The sequence below is a fragment of the Mesoplodon bidens genome (assembly GCF_964165515.1).
Source record: "Mesoplodon bidens genome assembly, chromosome: 2".
Classification (NCBI taxonomy): domain Eukaryota; kingdom Metazoa; phylum Chordata; class Mammalia; order Artiodactyla; family Ziphiidae; genus Mesoplodon; species Mesoplodon bidens.
In genome coordinates this window covers 186,984,672-187,000,383 of record NC_138177.1, presented here as the reverse complement: position 1 = coordinate 187,000,383, position 15,712 = coordinate 186,984,672, and the positions used below count along the sequence as shown (strand labels likewise).

Sequence of the window (15,712 nt, the reverse complement as noted above, 5' to 3'; positions counted from 1 at the left end):
GACTTCTATACAAAGAGCTCTTAGAAATCAATAATAAAAAGCCAATAATCTTTAGTAGAAAAAACAGACGAAAATAGAAATGGTGATGCTATAGATGGGCTGTTTGCGAATTGATAAATGACACTCTGATGAGGATCAGAACAATAAGAGCCGTTTCCACTTCACTGGACAGCCCCACAGCACCTGCGCTGGGGGAGCAGGAGGGGGCAGACAGGCGACAGACCCGAGCACTGTTTCTGAAACCAGGTTGGCCAAATCTCCCTGAAAGAGGATGGCTGATATTTCAGTCCAGCGAGTCCTCCGCTGGGAATTCAGCTACGAACACATCTGCCTAAGTCCCCAGGCCGGCCCGGGCAGGGACAGCCACTTTTGCTCTGCCCTATCTGTGGAACAGCCTGCAGGTGCAAAGGCCCGGAGGCTGGAAGGTTGCCTTGGGGAAGGAAGGAGGTGGGGAAGCCAACCTATGCCCTCCCCTCCCCCCACTCGTCCTAATGGCGGAGGTCCGCGGGCCTGGACAGCCAGATCCCAAGACAGGGGACCCCTCAGCGCCCAGGGCGTGCACCCCCACCCCTCTCCCGCTCTGCAGCCAGCGTCCAGATCAAGGCCAGACGCAAAGTGGCCTGCGTGGGGTTGGAGAGAGGAGGGCAGACGGGGCCCCCGGCTGGCTCAGGTCTCAGGGGCATCACGTGGGGCCATTCGGCCCCCCAGGAGATGCGGGGCCCCGGAAGGGGCGAGGGGTGCTTCTTGAACGAGTTGAGGCGGGCGGAAGGTCCGGGAGGTTTCTTGGGGATAGGCGGCGGGCGGGGCCCAGGGGGCTTCCTGGAGGAGGAGGCGGACGGAGCGCCGAAACATTGGGAGGATTCGCGCGCTACGCGGCGCCCCTGAAACCTCGGGGGAGCGCGGGAGGCGGAGCGGGCGGCGCCGAGAAACAGCGGCTGCGGCCAAGCGGCGGGAGCGAGGAACGCCGAGCCTGCCGCCACCGCCGAGCAGTCCTCCAGCCGTCCAGCGTCCGCTTGTCCGTGCATCCTCCGCGGATCGGCGGCGGGCCGGCGGCCGAACCCATGCAGCCGCGCAGCGAGCGCCCGGCCGGCAGGACGCAAAGTCCAGAGCACGGCAGCCCGGGGCCCGCGCCCGAGGCTCCGCCGCCGCCACCGCCGCCGCAGCCGGCAGCGTGAGTGGGCCGGGGGCCTGGGGACCGTGACTGGCCAGGGCCGAGGAGGAGGGGGGAAGGAGGGGGGAAGGAGGGAGGGAGGGGCGCGCCGACCCTGGCAGGCTGCCGGGAGGGGGCGGCCTCGTGCCCCGCAGGCTCGGCCCGACCGCGGAGGGTCCAGGACCCCTGCGTTACCCGCGCATACATTCGGCGCGGGGCAGGGCGTCCCGAGGAGGCTGCTCCCGGAGGCTCTGTCCCCTCCCGCCGCCCTTGAATTCCGGCTGCGCCGTTCAAAGACTCGGGCGGCCTGTCTGAATGATGGGGGTTGGCGGTCAAGAGAGGTCACACTTGCTGGTCGGTGTAGGGGCTTCAGAGCCACCGGTCAGTACGGACCAGTTTCACCTCGTGCACTTCCCGCATGCCCTGCCCGTGCCGAGGACACCGGACTCTGATGGGGGTACGGGAAGGGTTGCCAGCGATGGACAGAGAGCCTAGTCCCGAGGAGGGTCTAGAGAGCCGGGTTCTTCACGGAGGCCCCCGGGCGGAGGGAAGTGTGGTGCTTGAGCAAGGGTCGCGGCAGAGGAAGATGTACAGGTTCAATGATGGACCGGGCTCTGGCTTGGGATCCGACCTCACTCTGGTAGCAGGTTGGAGCAGGGTCTAGTTGGGCTCCCTGGATGCGAGGGAATAGAGTGCGGTGGCGCCCGGAGAGCAGGGGCGGTCCTGAGAGGGGTGGGTCCTCGATGGAAACCGGGTTCGGGCTGCCGGGGGCGGGCGGCCTCCTGGGTGCCCAGGCCCTGCCCAGGGTCTCAGGGGTGGGTGAGCAGCTCCCTGCAGAGCACACCGTGACCAGGCACTGCCCACCTACAGCCCCGAGGCAGAGCGTGCCCGGCCCCGGCAGGCCCGGCCCACGGGCCCCATGGAGGGTGCAGTGCAGCTGCTGAGCCGCGAGGGCCACACCGTCGCCCACAACTCCAAGCGACACTACCACGACGCCTTCGTGGCCATGAGCCGCATGCGGCAGCGTGGCCTCCTCTGTGACATCGTCTTGCACGTGGCTGCCAAGGAGATCCGGGCACACAAGGTGGTGCTGGCCTCCTGCAGCCCCTACTTCCATGCCATGTTCACAAGCAAGTACTGCCCCATCGGGTCCGGGCGCTTGGGGGACTCTGCAGCTCTCCCAGGGTGGGGACCAGCCTGACCTGCTGTCCCCACAGATGAGATGAGTGAGAGCCGTCAGACGCACGTGACGCTGCACGACATCGACCCTCAGGCCCTGGACCAGCTGGTGCAGTTTGCGTACACGGCCGAGATCGTGGTGGGGGAAGGCAACGTGCAGGTGAGGCTGCCTCACCCCCCACGTCCCGAACCTCCACCCTGCTTGTGCCTCCGCTCTCCCCACGCCCCCAGCGTCCCCTGTTCCGCTGCCACCCCTTCAATCCTCACGTCCATTTCTCTGTCCCTGCTCCCCTGGCCCTCTCTCGCACCTTTGCCCCATAGACTTTGCTCCCGGCCGCCAGCCTCCTGCAGCTGAACGGGGTCCGTGACGCCTGCTGCAAGTTCCTGCTGAGTCAGCTCGACCCCTCCAACTGTCTGGGCATCCGCGGCTTCGCCGACACACACTCGTGCAGTGACCTGCTCAAGGCGGCACACAGGTACGTGCTGCAGCACTTCGTGGACGTGGCCAAGACTGAGGAGTTCATGCTGTTGCCGCTGAAGCAGGTAACGTGGCAGCTGGAGCACAGCCTGGACCTTGACTCGGACCCCGACCCTGTCCCAATCGCCAGACCCCAGTACCAGCCTTGGCCCCCCTGGCCCCCATCATCTGGGCCCATGAGACCTGGTCCTTTGCTCCTTAGTCTTTATCTCCAGTCTCTGACCGACATTCCAACCCCGCCACCCATCCCCTGGGAACCCCCCACCCCCATTTTCTAACCCCACACAAGCCATCGCCATTGATACCTGACACTGTCCTGTTCTGGTCACATACCTGCCTACAGTGTCCCATGCCTGGTTCCGTATTCCCAGGACTGCTGTGGAGCTAGGCCCATGGGAACTGGGTCTGTGCCCCCTGACCCTGCTTGGCTCTTCCTCATAGGGACACTGGGCCCCCTTGGACTCTCCCTCCCAGGCACCTTCAGGGCTCCATGGGTCCCCAAGCCCCTCCCCAGATCTCAGGTCTGAGGGTCCCCACCCCCAGGTGCTGGAACTGGTCTCTAGCGACAGCCTGAATGTGCCTTCAGAGGAGGACGTCTACCGTGCCGTCCTGAGTTGGGTCAAGCACGACGTGGATACCCGGAGGCAGCACGTTCCTCGGGTGAGGCCAGGCCCTGGGGGGCCTACGGTGCTTGGGAGGGGATGCAGTGGCTGAGGATCAGGCGTGCCTGGGCTCTTCTGTGCCCAGAGCTCCCACAGGGGTGATGCAGGCACGTGTCTTGAGGAGGGTCCAGGACACGTGAGCAGGCCTGACCGTGGCAGGTTTGCTACCACACCCCAGCTGATGAAGTGTGTACGCCTGCCCCTGCTGAGCCGGGACTTCCTGCTGGGCCACGTGGACGCCGAGAGCCTGGTGCGGCACCACCCGGACTGCAAGGACCTACTCATTGAGGCCCTCAAGTTCCACCTGCTGCCCGAGCAGAGGGGCGTCCTGGGCACCAGCCGCACCCGGCCTCGGCGCTGTGAGGGCGCCGGCCCTGTGCTGTTCGCTGTGGGTACGCCCACCTGTCCCGTCCCATCCAGTCCCCCATCCCTGCCCCGTGCCCCTACCCACAAGCCTAGCACGAGCCCCCGCACCCCCCCACCCCATGCCGTGTCCGTCCTGCGCTCACCCCACACCTGCTCTCCCGTCCCCCGTGGTGTGACCCACTCACCAGTCACTGGCCCCACTGGCCCTTGGAGCCTCCAGGCCCTCAGCCTCGGGCTGTGCTAGAGCTTCCTATAGCCCACTGCGCCCCTGGGCCCTCGTCCTGCCCTGTCACCTCCCCCTCCCTAGGTGGTGGGAGCCTGTTCGCCATCCACGGGGACTGTGAAGCGTACGACACACGCGCTGACCGCTGGCATGTGGTGGCCTCAATGTCCACGCGCCGGGCCCGGGTGGGCGTGGCGGCAGTTGGGAACCGGCTGTATGCCGTGGGCGGGTAAGAGTGGGGGGTGGTCTCGGGTCAGGGGCTTGGCATGTGCCCACTGGGCCAACCCTGACCAGCAGCGAACCCCTCCCCTAGTTACGATGGGACTTCAGACCTGGCCACCGTAGAGTCCTACGACCCTGTGACCAACACCTGGCAGCCTGAGGTGTCCATGGGCACGAGGCGCAGCTGCCTGGGTGTGGCTGCCCTGCACGGGCTCCTGTATGCAGCCGGTGGCTACGATGGGGCCTCTTGCCTCAACAGGTAGTGGCTGGGGTCAGGGCCGGGTGGCCGTTCAGGGTTGGCTCAGCAGGTGTGGCTGCATCAGGACTGCAGAGGTCCTGCCTGAGGGGAACCAAGGGGGACCCTGCCTGAGTCAGGTCACCAGGGTCCCCTGTGCCTCCTCATCTGGGCTGGCCCGGTGGCCCCTTCTTTCTTCTCTGGCGTCCTTCCCACCAGGCCAGTGGCTGGGCCCAGGTGGACACTTGCCCAGCATTATCCAGGTAGCCCGTGGCCTGTGTCCACCTAGTAGGCCCTGCTTCCTGCTCCAGTGGGACTCTGGGGTCAGCCTCCGTGACTGCCTAGCACAGAACTGTAGTCATTCCTCGGGGGAGGGCAGGTCCTGGGGCCGGGACTGCCTTTCTGCCACTGCTCAAGGTCAGCGGCCGTCCTGGTGTCTACAGTGCCGAGCGCTACGACCCCCTGACGGGAACGTGGACGTCAATCGCCGCCATGAGCACCCGGAGGCGATATGTGCGCGTGGCCATGCTCGGTGGGTGACTGCTTCGCATAGCGCCCACCCCAGGGACCCCCGCACACAGCAGGTGCACCATGGGTGTGTTGCCTCCCTGTAGATGGGAACCTGTATGCCGTGGGCGGTTATGACAGCTCATCACACCTGGCCACCGTGGAGAAGTATGAGCCCCAGGTGCGAAGCACCCCAATCACACGTTCCCCTTCCCCAGAGCTACTTCGGGTCATCGCTCTCTGGCCACCCCCATCCCCCGGAGGGTCATCCCTTTACGTCCACCCTGTCCCACAGACACCCCACCCTGGACTAGAGTCCTGCACGTGGAGACGGAGGGAGGCTGGTGGTGGGTCTGCCCCCAGCCCGTCCCTCCGCCGCAGGTGAGCTCCTGGACGCCCGTGGCCTCCATGCTGAGCCGGCGCAGCTCCGCGGGCGTGGCGGTGCTCGAGGGGGCGCTCTACGTGGCCGGCGGCAACGACGGCACCAGCTGCCTCAACTCCGTGGAGAGATACAGCCCCAGGGCGGGCGCCTGGGAGAGCGTGGCGCCCATGAATGTCCGGAGGTGTGCCGGCCCCCGCACCTGTCACCACCACAGCGGTCTGCACCCCCGACCCCGGCAGATGTGTCCCAGGCTCTCACCCCTGCGCGGCGTGTCCCCCCACCTCCCTCCCTGGTCTCCCCCTCCAGGGCCCCGCCCCGACAGCTCCAAGGCTCCGCCCCCATCATGCCAAGGCCCCGCCTGACCGGCTCATTTCCCCCCCCATCCGTCCTGCCCCCAGGGTACCTCCCAAGGCCCCGCCCCCTGAGGCTCCTCAGGTGGCTACGGCCCCACACCCGGCCCTGCGCCCTCCTCACCCCCAGCCTCGCCCCTTACTTCTCCCCGCCCGCCCTGCCGGCAGGAGCACACACGACCTGGTGTCCATGGACGGCTGGCTGTACGCCGTAGGGGGCAACGACGGCAGTTCCAGCCTCAACTCCATTGAGAAGTACAACCCGAGGACCAACAAGTGGGTGGCCGCGTCCTGCATGTTCACACGGCGCAGCAGCGTGGGCGTGGCCGTGCTCGAGCTGCTCAACTTCCCGCCGCCCTCTTCGCCCACGCTGTCTGTGTCGTCCACCAGCCTCTGACCCGTGGCGCGGCCGCACAGAGACCCGCCCGCGGCCTCCCACGTGCCTTAAGCCCCCTGGGCCCAGCGCCTGCCTCCCCTGCGCGTGGGGCGGGGCTCGGCCCCCACCAGGAACGTCCGGGGCCGTCTGTCCAGTCTCCACGCGTCTAGGCCGCGGGTTTCTGTGTTCCTTTCTCAGTGTTTGTGTGTGTGTGTGCCATTTATTTATTCACTCGTTTATTTATCGATTGGTGGTGAGGAGGCTGCAGCTGCCAGTTTCTCTGTTTACTTTTAAAGTGTCCTATCTCTGGGACCAAGCTGCCCTCATGGGTGTCCTCCCACCGTGCTGGGGGCACTGGGGAGCGACCGGGTGGACACTGGCGTTGCCCGTGGGTAAGGGGCCAACTTGGACTCTCTAGACCTGGAGGGACCGAGGGGTGATGCAGAGCAGTTATTCGGGGGGGCTTTCTGAGCAGGTGCAGACCCCCAGCCTGAGCTTTGCACACCTCCTTGCCTCGCCCAGCCAGGCACACTTCCGGCGGGGGGGCACGAATCGGGCTTCCTTCCTGTGGCTGTGGTGCCATCTCTGGATCCTGCACTGAGCTGGGCACACGTGCACCGCAGACCGCGCACAGCAATATGAGCCACTTGAACAATAAACGTGTTTCCTGGGCTCTGCAGGCCTGTGGCTGAGTGTCCATCTCTGTCTTCCAGGGTCCTGTCTGGGGTGACCGGGAGGGCCTGGGGTGGCTGCGCGGCTGGGGCAAGATGCTGTGTTGGCACCTGGGGGCTTGGAGGCAGCACCGTCATATCCAGGGGCAGGGCTGTGGTGGCCAGTGTCTCACTCCAGGCTGTGCATGGCACTCCCCCTCACCATGGCTGTCCCAGGCGCACCTGGGAGGGTCATGGCCTCCCTCCTGGATTCTGGTTAAGCCTTGGGGATCCTGACCTTGATCTGGGGTGAGGATTGGACTGAGGCAAGAGAGGAGGCTGCGGGAGGGTCCTGGCTTCCCCTTACCCAGTTGCAAATTCCTGCTTCAACAGCTGAGAGTAAGCACACATCCCCCTGCAGTCACTGGTGACTCAGCAACAGGCATTTAGGTGGAAACAGGATGTGTGCTCACATGGTGGGGAGGTCTGGAAGGGGATGCCTGGGCTCATGGAGCTCCAGCTCTTGGCACCCCCAGTCTGATGCCATCACAGACTGGCCTTTGGGCCCCCTCCTGTACGGACTGGGGGCTCTTCACTGGGCGGCGAGAGGAGGGGAGCCTTTCCTCCCCATCCCCCCCACCCCCGCCCCCCACCGGCTGGCTGGCGTGTGTGGAGGACCCTGGGCAGGGAACTGAAAGGCCCAGCTCAGCCTCAGGTAGGGGCCAGGTCCCTCCCAGAAAGGCTCCGCCTCCCCAGCCCTTGGGTACAGGGCAGGCTGCCCCAGAGCCCCGCCCCCGGAGGTGGGGCAGGAGGCTCGGGACAGAGGGACCCAGACCTGTCGACCTGCTCTACTCAGGCCGGCTGCCACCGCTGCCCATGGGGAACAGCCACTGTGTCCCTCAGGCCCCTAGGAGGCTCCGAGCCTCCTTTTCCAGAAAGCCCTCGCTGAAGGGAAATAGGTGAGGCGGGGCAGGGTACGGCTGCGGCCACTCGGTCACGGGATCTCCCTCAATCTGCCTCGGGGGCCAGGCTGTGAGCACCCCTTCCCTTGTTCCCAGAGAGGACGGCGCCCGGAAGCTGGTCGGCCTGTTTGGCACCGAGGCCAGTCCGGATGGGGACACCACTGCCGACAAGATCTTCCACTACATCCCTGGAACGGTGAGCAGCCGGGCTGTGAGCCCTGGCTCAAGGGGGCGTGGCAGTGGTGGTCTGCGTGTGACTGCATGTGTGTGTCCTGCCTGTGCTGGGCCCGGGGTCTTCCCCGTCGGACCAGGGGAGTCAAGTCCACAGCACAGGGAGGAAGTAGGTGCAGCCCTGCCCTGGGAAGCTCATCGGCCGAAAGTCTGAGCAGAGTGAAACTGAGACCCGGCCCTGAGTCAGTGGGGCGGTGGGGCGGGGCCTCCACGCCTCGCCACGCGCTAGCCCTGCCTGGGGACCCTGGTGTCCGCCCCCCGCCCCGGGCCCTGGCCCAGGACAGCGTGTCTGGGCACGTTGGAGCTGGACAAGCACGCGTGTCTTGGCTGCTGCCGTGTGGGCACGGGCATCAGGCTGGTGACGGGGCTGTGAACCGCCACGCCCAGCTGTCACTCCGAGAGTTAGGGGCTTCGGGTGCGCAGTGAGCCGGCCTCCCCCCTACCCTCGGCCCCGGTTTCTCCAAGGGGTATCCCTTCAGTGTCCACCGCTGCCTCATCCCACAGCAGCCCCTGCGCCCCGCCCCCCAGGCCCCACCGCGAGGACGTGGCTCCCAAGCACACGGCGGGCCACCCCGAGCTGAGCACCACCCCCAAGCCCCTGCCGGGCTGGCCGAGGGGGAGAGACACCCACCCTTTAACCCAGCATGGCAAGGGGCGGGGCAAGGCTCTGCTGTGTGCAGAGGCCCTGGGTGTGAGGGAAGTGACCCCCCAGGTCCTTGCCCCAGACACAGCTGCCCTGCGCCCCTCGGTCCTCACAGCAGCTGGTGTGGGCTCCAGAGCCAGCTTCCCAAGTGTCCCAATCGGGCTGTCCCCTCTCCTCCTCCCTGGGTGTCCTGGGCTCCCCGTGGCCAAGTGCTGGCTTCAGAAACCAGGCTGCCTCAGAGAAGTGGACAGGGCACTTCGGACAGGTCCCAGCCAGCGGCCCTCGGTGTGGCCGCATCGCAGACCTCAGCTCCCTCTGTCCAGGCCCAGGGCACGTCGTGTGGTCCTGGTGGTCCTCCTGAGCCGGGACACGGCGGCTGGAGAGGGGACCCGGCTTGCTGAACCTCGGGGGGTGGGGCCGGGGGAGGAGCCAGCGCTCCTCGAGCCCTGCCTGGGCGTGGGTTCTACACCCACAGGAGAGCCTGTTCGGCCACGGCCCCGAGGCTGAGCCCAGGCCACAGGGCCAGCTGTGTGGCCCTTCCTGCACCGTGGCCGATTTTTCATGGGTCCCATCCGGCATCATTCCCCGCACTGGGTGTGGGTGCAGGAGGCCCCACCCAAAGGCAGGGACGCCAGCAAGCTGTGAGTCTGTCTGTTCACATTCCTGGGCTTGCCCAAGGGGTGCCTCAGCTTGGCCAAGGCACAGCAGCCCCTGCCAGCTCCCCAGCACGCCCTGATCCCAGATCTCAGCCCCTCCAGCCCCAGTTCGGCGCCCGTCCTGGTCTGACTCGGTTCTGACAGTCAAGCCCCTGTTTTTTTTGTTTTTTTTTTTTTTTTTTGCTGTACGCGGGCCTCTCACTGCTGTGGCCTCTCCCGTTGCGGAGCACAGGCTCCGGACACACAGGCTCCGCGGCCATGGCTCGCGGGCCCAGCCGCTCCGCGGCATGTGGGATCTTCCGGGATAGGGGCACGAACCCGTGTCCCCTGCATCGGCAGGCGGACTCTCAACCACTGCGCCACCAGGGAAGCCCAAGCCCCTGTTTATAGAGGATTCTCTGTGTGCCAGGGTCAGCTGGGCACTGGTTAGTGGGCACTAACCCTCCCTCCCTTCAGCAGACAGGCATCGAGTCCCCAGCACACTCCAGGCCCGTCCTCGGCCCTGGCCCAGCAACGGGCCCCATTCTCGTATCGTTCTCACCCCATGACCCAGCCAGGTGATAAGACAAAGAATTAAAAGACAGAGGAAGCCAGATGTGGCCAGCGCTGAGGAGAAACGTACAGGAGGACCAATGGGCGGGGGTCAGTGAGGCTAGAATGTTGGAAGGGCACCAGACAGGGGCTCACAGAGAAGGGGGTCTGAGCCAGGCTCTGGATGGGGTGAGAAGGGGCTGGGCTGAGTGATACAGGCAGTGGGGGCAGCAAGAGCCAAGGTCCTGAGACGGGCACGTGCCTGCTGTGAGGGGCGAAGACCCCTTGGCCAGTGTCAGGACCTTGGCCTCCGCCGAGACGGAGATCGGGGGCGTGCGGCAGTGTGCTGGTGGCTTGAAATGGGCTGTGACGGGAGTACTTACACCAGGGAAATTGGCAAATACTACAAATCAGCCCCCCCCCCCCGTTTCTTGGTAGAACCAAGTTTTAAAATGTTAGTAGCCAACCCTGAGGTGAGGGAGGGATTCGAGCATCGTCTCACCTGGGCACCTGAAAACCCTTCTGACCAACAGTCCCTGCCTTTGGGAGGTTGAATCACCAAAATAAGGGAACACAGTTAGGAAATAGCGAAGCTGAGGGTTGTATCTGCGTTGAATTGAAACCTCGATGACTCCAAGACTAGATCACAGAGTTCTGTGACCAGCACGGAGGCTGTGTGTGTGTGTGTGTGTGTGTGTTCTGCGTTGTTTTCACGTGAAGAGGTTGTGAGTGTGTACAGGGTTCTGCACACACGTGTGATGCTGCGTGTGCCTTCTTAACCCGTGTATTGTGAGACTGGGGGCCAGGGCTGCTGGCCGCTGGTCAGGCCCCCTCCCCTGAGCTCTGCCCCCACCCCAGAACATCCCGAGCCTGGAGAGCCAGCAAGAAAACCTGGAGCAGCCTTTCCTGAGTGTGTTCAAGGCAGGGCAGCGGAGGGCGCCCGTGAGGAGCCTGGGCGCGGTCGTGCACTACGCCAAGGTCCAGCTGCGTTTCCAGCACAGCCAGGTGGGGGCCGGGCCGGGAGGGGCATGCTTGAGGGCCGCCCCGGGCCTGCCCCCAGCCCTCAGACCCTGGCCCCATTCTCCCCCAGGACATCAGCGACTGCTACCTGGAGCTCTTCCCCTCCCACCTCTACTTCCAGGCCCATGGTTCCGAAGGACTCACTTTCCAGGTGAGGGGACACGGGCGGCGGAGGAGCTGGGGGAGAGGGAGAGAGCAGCCCCATGGGGCGCACGCGGCCCAGTCCTGCTCGGGGTGCCCCAGCGCTTCCCTCCCACTGTGCTCTGGCAGGGGCTGTTACCACTGATGGAGCTGAGTGTCTGCCCGCTCGAGGGATCCAGAGAGCATGCCTTCCAGATCACAGGTGTGCAGGGGCACGGGGCTGCTGCCTGTGCTGACCTGGCCCCCAGGAGGGCGTGAGCACTAAGGCTGCTCAGGGAACCTGGCCGTCGACTGGGCCCCAGGACCTGGGCGGGGCTCGGAGCATGTTGAGGGGGTCCTGGCTTTTCCTCTGATGGGCACATGTGCGTCTGCCGGGCTGGGGCGGAGGGCAGTGGGTCGGGGGCCTCCAGAGCCATGCGTGTGGTCATCAGTGGCCCCCCCGACCCTCGAGGAGCCTCTCCTGTGGCCGCTGGCCTAGCCTACTCTGCCCCTCCCCCGCAGGCCCGCTGCCCGCCCCCCTCCTCGTGCTGTGCCCCAGCCGGGCCGAGCTGGACCGCTGGCTCTACCACCTGGAGAAGCAGACAGCCCTCATGGGAGGGGCGCCGTGCCGCCCCCCAGCACCCCCGCAGGTCAGTGCTGCGAACCCCACGCCCCTTTCCATCCCCACTCTCCTCCTGCCTTTGACCCCCCTCTACCAGGGGCCCCCTGAAGACGAGCTCCCCTGGACCCTGCAGCGCAGGCTGACCCCGCTGCAGACGGCATCAGGCCTCCAGGTGGTGGGCACCGCCATCTGCGCCTCAAGGGTCAAGCTGCAGCATCTGCCCTCACAGGTGGGTGGGGGGCGCAGAGGTGGAGGAGGCGGGGGAGGGGTGCAGGTGGCAGGTGGGGCCCTGGGTGTGTGCCGGTGGAGCCCCTACTCTGCCCTGTGGCCCCTCACAGGAGCAGTGGGACCGGCTCCTGGTCCTGTACCCGACCTCCCTGGCCATTTTCTCGGAGGAAGCAGATGGGCTTTGCTTTAAGGTGGGTCCCTCCCTACTGTGGACCCGCCCCAGGGACGCGCCCTTTGCGTGGGGGTGGGAGGGGGCAGCAGGTCAGGAGGAACCTGTATTTCGGGGCCTGTTGGGACAGAGAGCGCAGGCCCCGCCCACCCAGCCCGCTGCCCTGGTCAGTCTGGGCTCAGCCTGATGTGGCAGGAAGGTGGGCGCCCTACCTCAACACCCCGTGTCATCCTAGAGGGTCCTCAGGCCCCAGCAGACCCATCACCTGGGGTGGGTGGCAGGGGGGCCCCTGGTGCCCCTAAAAGGGGCCTATACCTCTGAGCAGGCAACTTCCTGGTGCCTGAGGCTTATGCGTGTGCGTGTGCACAGGTGGGCCCGGGCGTGGGTGTGAAGGTCCTTCGGGGCCAGAGCGAGTGTCATGTGCATCAGGGTACATTCTACTCTGGGGGTGAGCATGGCTTTCAGTCACTGAGAAACACACAGGGGGCTTCCTTGTGATCCCGTCCCACCCACCCCCATCTCAGTGGGTGGCCCAGGGGACCAGTCCCTGACCAGTCCTGTGTCGGCCATTGGCTGGCGAAGGCCCCACCTGGAGACCAGGGGTGAAGGCACCCCCCAAGGGCAGACGGGGAGTGCCTGGCCTCCCACGGGGTGTCGGCCTTGGACCTGCCTTGCCCTCTGCCCGGCGTCCGAGTGCCCACCCAGCCCGGGAGGACAAGACGGGGCAGTGGGCCCAAGGGTTGCTTCCCCTGACTAAGGCCTTGTCCCCCCTGGATGCCCCACAGGGGGAGCTCCCGCTCAGCGCCGTCCACATCAACGTGGAGGAGAGGGAGAAACAGATCCGCTCTTTCCTGATCGAAGGTGGGCAGAGGCCAGGCCTGGGAGAGAGGGTGTGAGCCTCACGGGCACCCAGCTCTGCACCGGGGCTTTGCAGGGGGCACCCTGCCTGCCAGGCCCCCTCACGGCATCTGTGTGCCAGGCCGTCTCATCAACACCATCCGTGTGGTGTGTGCCAGCTACGAGGACTATGGCCACTGGCTGCTCTGCCTGCAGTCAGCCTGCCGCGGGGACAGGGCCTCCCCACCGCCCGGCCCCGAGAGCTTCCCGCGGCTGCGGGCGCCCCCACAGGTGAGGAGTCAGCAGGGGAGGTGCCGCCGGGCAGCGGTGAAACAGGAGGGTGTGCCTGGGCACGGGGCGGTGGGGGGAGGGGCCCTGCCATCCGGCTCACCCTTACCCACCGCCGGCTGCCCAGGCTGTGGGCAGTGGCCGAGGCTCACTCTCCTCTGACGGACGGACCAGCTGGGACTCAGGGTGCCCAGCACCCGCCTCCAACCACACCAGCCACTCCACGCCTGAGTCCACCAGAGGCTGCCCTGCCCGGCCCGCACCGGTGAGTATCTGGAGGGGAACGGGCAGAGGAAGGGGGCGGGGGACCCTGAGGCGAGTTTGTCTTGGGGACCCCACTGCCAGTAGGGCCCTGGTTCTCAGGGGAGGTGACTCAGACCGGAGGGGCTCTGTGTAGCCTCAGAGGGGTATGTGGGAGAGGGCCCCGGGGAACCTTCTGGAAGGTCCTTGGTCCCCACAGGAGCAAGCCAGCCCTGGCTGCCTCAGCGTCAGTGGTCACAAGGCAAAGCTAAGACGGGCCAGCAGCAACCGATCACCCAGGAGCAAGGCCCAGGGCGAGGGGCCCGGCCCAGCCACCCCACTGCACCTGGACCTGACCAAGGTGGGCCCAGCATGCTGACCCCGGCTCCAGGCATGGCTCTCCCTCCCGCCCTCCATCTCCCCGGCCTCCTCGGTCCTGGGGCCACCCAGAGGCCTCTTGCACAGAGAAGGGAGGGCTTGGCCGCTTCCAGCTCCGGCGATTCTGTCTGCTCTGTGTCTTGCCTGTAGCTGAGGCTGGAGGATGGCCCTGAGGCCCCAGACCATTCCCTGGAGACACCGCACTCCCCGCTCTACGCTGACCCCTACACACCACCTGCCACTTCCCACCGCAGGGTCACAGACGTCCGGGGCCTGGACAAGGTCAGTCCCCTGCTGGGTAACGGAAAGAGCTGGACGTGGCCACAGCCTGAGGCTGAGAGGGTGCCTGAAGCCTGAGATCTGCTCAGGCTGCCACGGGAGGCTGAGGGAACGGTTTCTGGGGCAGGGGCACCTCAGCTGCACGGAGGTCCCAGCCCAGGGCCTCGGTCACCAACGTTCTCCTGACAGTTCCTCAGTGCGATGCAGAGCTCGCTCGGACCTGAGCCCACGAGCCCATTCCCCTTGGTCCCCGTGTCCGTGCCTGTCTCTGACCCCAGCTCTGCACTCTCCGGCCCCCACTTGCTCTCCGAGAAGGGAGTCCCGCAGGCCCGAGCCTTTCAGCGGCATCGCGGCTCCGTCAAGGGCCGGGGGTCCCGGCCCTCGGGCTCCCCTCAGCTTGTGAGTAGCAGCCCCCACCCCGGGCAAGGGGTTCTGCAGGGGGGGAGAGGAGACCGCGTGGGGCCTCCTGGGACCCTGAGGGAGCAGGAGAGATGGAAACGGGGGAAGGGAGGATGGGCGGAGACCAAGGACGGGGACGGAGGCAGGAAGGGGGTGGGGCCGGGCCGCCCCCCCACCCCACCCAGCTGGCCGCCAAGCCGGTCCCAGGGCCCATCCCTCAGACTCGTCTTTGGGGTCCCCAGGTCTCTCCTGCGAGGGAAGTTGTGCCCGAAGCCCCGCCACCTCCCCCAGGTGAGTGAGGGCGCTGCCCCTCCCTGGGAAAGCTCTGGGTGTTGCCTCCTGAAAGCACATGCACCTCTGCCCTCCCCACCAGACGGCCGCCCCCCAAGGAGCTACGACAGTGTCTGGGACAGAGCTCCGTCACCTTCCCACCAGCGGTGGCCTCGAGGAGCACCTGAGGCTGAAGGCGGGCTCGTCCAGTGGATCTGATGGCCACCAGGAGGCTGCTTCTCGGGACCGCCTGCCTGCATGGACCCTGCAGGAGGGGCTGGAGCAGGACCCGGGGCTTCGTAGTGGGGCCCCAGGCACTCGGTATCGAGTCAGGGTCTGACCCCAGCAGGTGGAGGGGGCCTCCAGAGCCCTGAGCTACCCTGGGCTCTTGAGGGGTCAGGAGGGCCTCATCCTCAGGACACCTTGGCCAAGTTGACTGGATGCCCAGAGGGGCCAAACCTCAGCCTGCCTCTCAGGGAAGGAATGAGGGAGGGGACTCGGGGCAGGGGCTTCACCTGGGAGAGGGAGGATGGCACATGTGTAAAGGTCAGAGGGCTGAGAAAGGTTAGCGAGAGTCAGAGTATGTGAGGCCAGAGGGCACAAGGGTCTGAGACATCACAAGCAAGAGGCAGGAAGGCGGCCTGGGCGTACGTGAGTGTGAACGTCGGGAGAAACCGGCAAGAGACTAAACAAGAACGAAGGAGATTTTATCGGTGCTGTGTGTCCACGCATTCTGTCCTGAACAGCCAGGAGTCTCCTGCGTCCCGGGGACCCTGAATGTGCTGCCTTGGAGCTGGACGCCCACCCAGCACCTAGTCCGGCAGCCCCCTTGCTCCACGACTGCCCGCACCCTGCCCACCTTCCTGTGCCACCTCCGGCTCCTGTCAGCTCTGGGCGAACCCAGGTGTCCCATCCCTCCACCCGACACCCTTGGCTTCCGCCCCTGCGCCTCCTGCAGGGCTCCCCAGAGGGGGGACTCCAGGCTCTGCTCTAGAGACCCCCAGCCTTCAGGGCCCCTCTGGGTACCTGCTCACCATCTCGGGCGGGAGCCGAGGAGGT

General features: G+C 66.1%; 2 protein-coding genes across 5 annotated transcripts; both read left to right on the top strand.

The window, feature by feature from the left end:
- Window positions 1-1,032: 1,032 nt before the first annotated feature.
- Window positions 1,033-6,859, top strand: KLHL17 (kelch like family member 17). Of its 3 annotated transcripts, XM_081224514.1 has the most exons (12): window positions 1,033-1,171; window positions 2,021-2,280; window positions 2,368-2,489; window positions 2,651-2,872; window positions 3,351-3,467; window positions 3,648-3,861; window positions 4,143-4,287; window positions 4,372-4,539; window positions 4,959-5,047; window positions 5,130-5,203; window positions 5,404-5,585; window positions 5,923-6,859. In XM_081224514.1, the coding sequence occupies exons 1-12, from the start codon at window positions 1,062-1,064 to the stop codon at window positions 6,149-6,151; spliced, it is 1,932 nt and encodes a 643-aa protein (XP_081080640.1). In that variant the 5' UTR covers window positions 1,033-1,061; the 3' UTR covers window positions 6,152-6,859. The 3 variants fall into 3 exon arrangements, with proteins under 3 accessions (XP_081080640.1, XP_081080639.1, XP_081080638.1); XM_081224513.1 differs by lacking the exon at window positions 1,033-1,171 and having other exon boundaries at window positions 2,184-2,284; XM_081224512.1 differs by lacking the exon at window positions 1,033-1,171 and having other exon boundaries at window positions 2,184-2,284; window positions 3,555-3,861.
- Window positions 6,860-6,876: 17 nt separating this feature from the next.
- PLEKHN1 (pleckstrin homology domain containing N1) lies at window positions 6,877-15,649 on the top strand. Of its 2 annotated transcripts, XM_081224508.1 has the most exons (16): window positions 6,877-7,739; window positions 7,839-7,938; window positions 10,662-10,808; window positions 10,894-10,974; window positions 11,094-11,166; window positions 11,466-11,593; window positions 11,699-11,794; window positions 11,904-11,984; window positions 12,748-12,823; window positions 12,942-13,090; window positions 13,215-13,352; window positions 13,548-13,688; window positions 13,856-13,987; window positions 14,174-14,383; window positions 14,626-14,674; window positions 14,757-15,649. In XM_081224508.1, exons 1-16 carry the CDS (start codon window positions 7,321-7,323, stop codon window positions 14,870-14,872), a joined length of 2,136 nt encoding a protein of 711 aa, XP_081080634.1. In that variant the 5' UTR covers window positions 6,877-7,320; the 3' UTR covers window positions 14,873-15,649. The 2 variants fall into 2 exon arrangements, with proteins under 2 accessions (XP_081080634.1, XP_081080633.1); XM_081224507.1 differs by having other exon boundaries at window positions 11,466-11,794.
- Window positions 15,650-15,712: the final 63 nt, after the last annotated feature.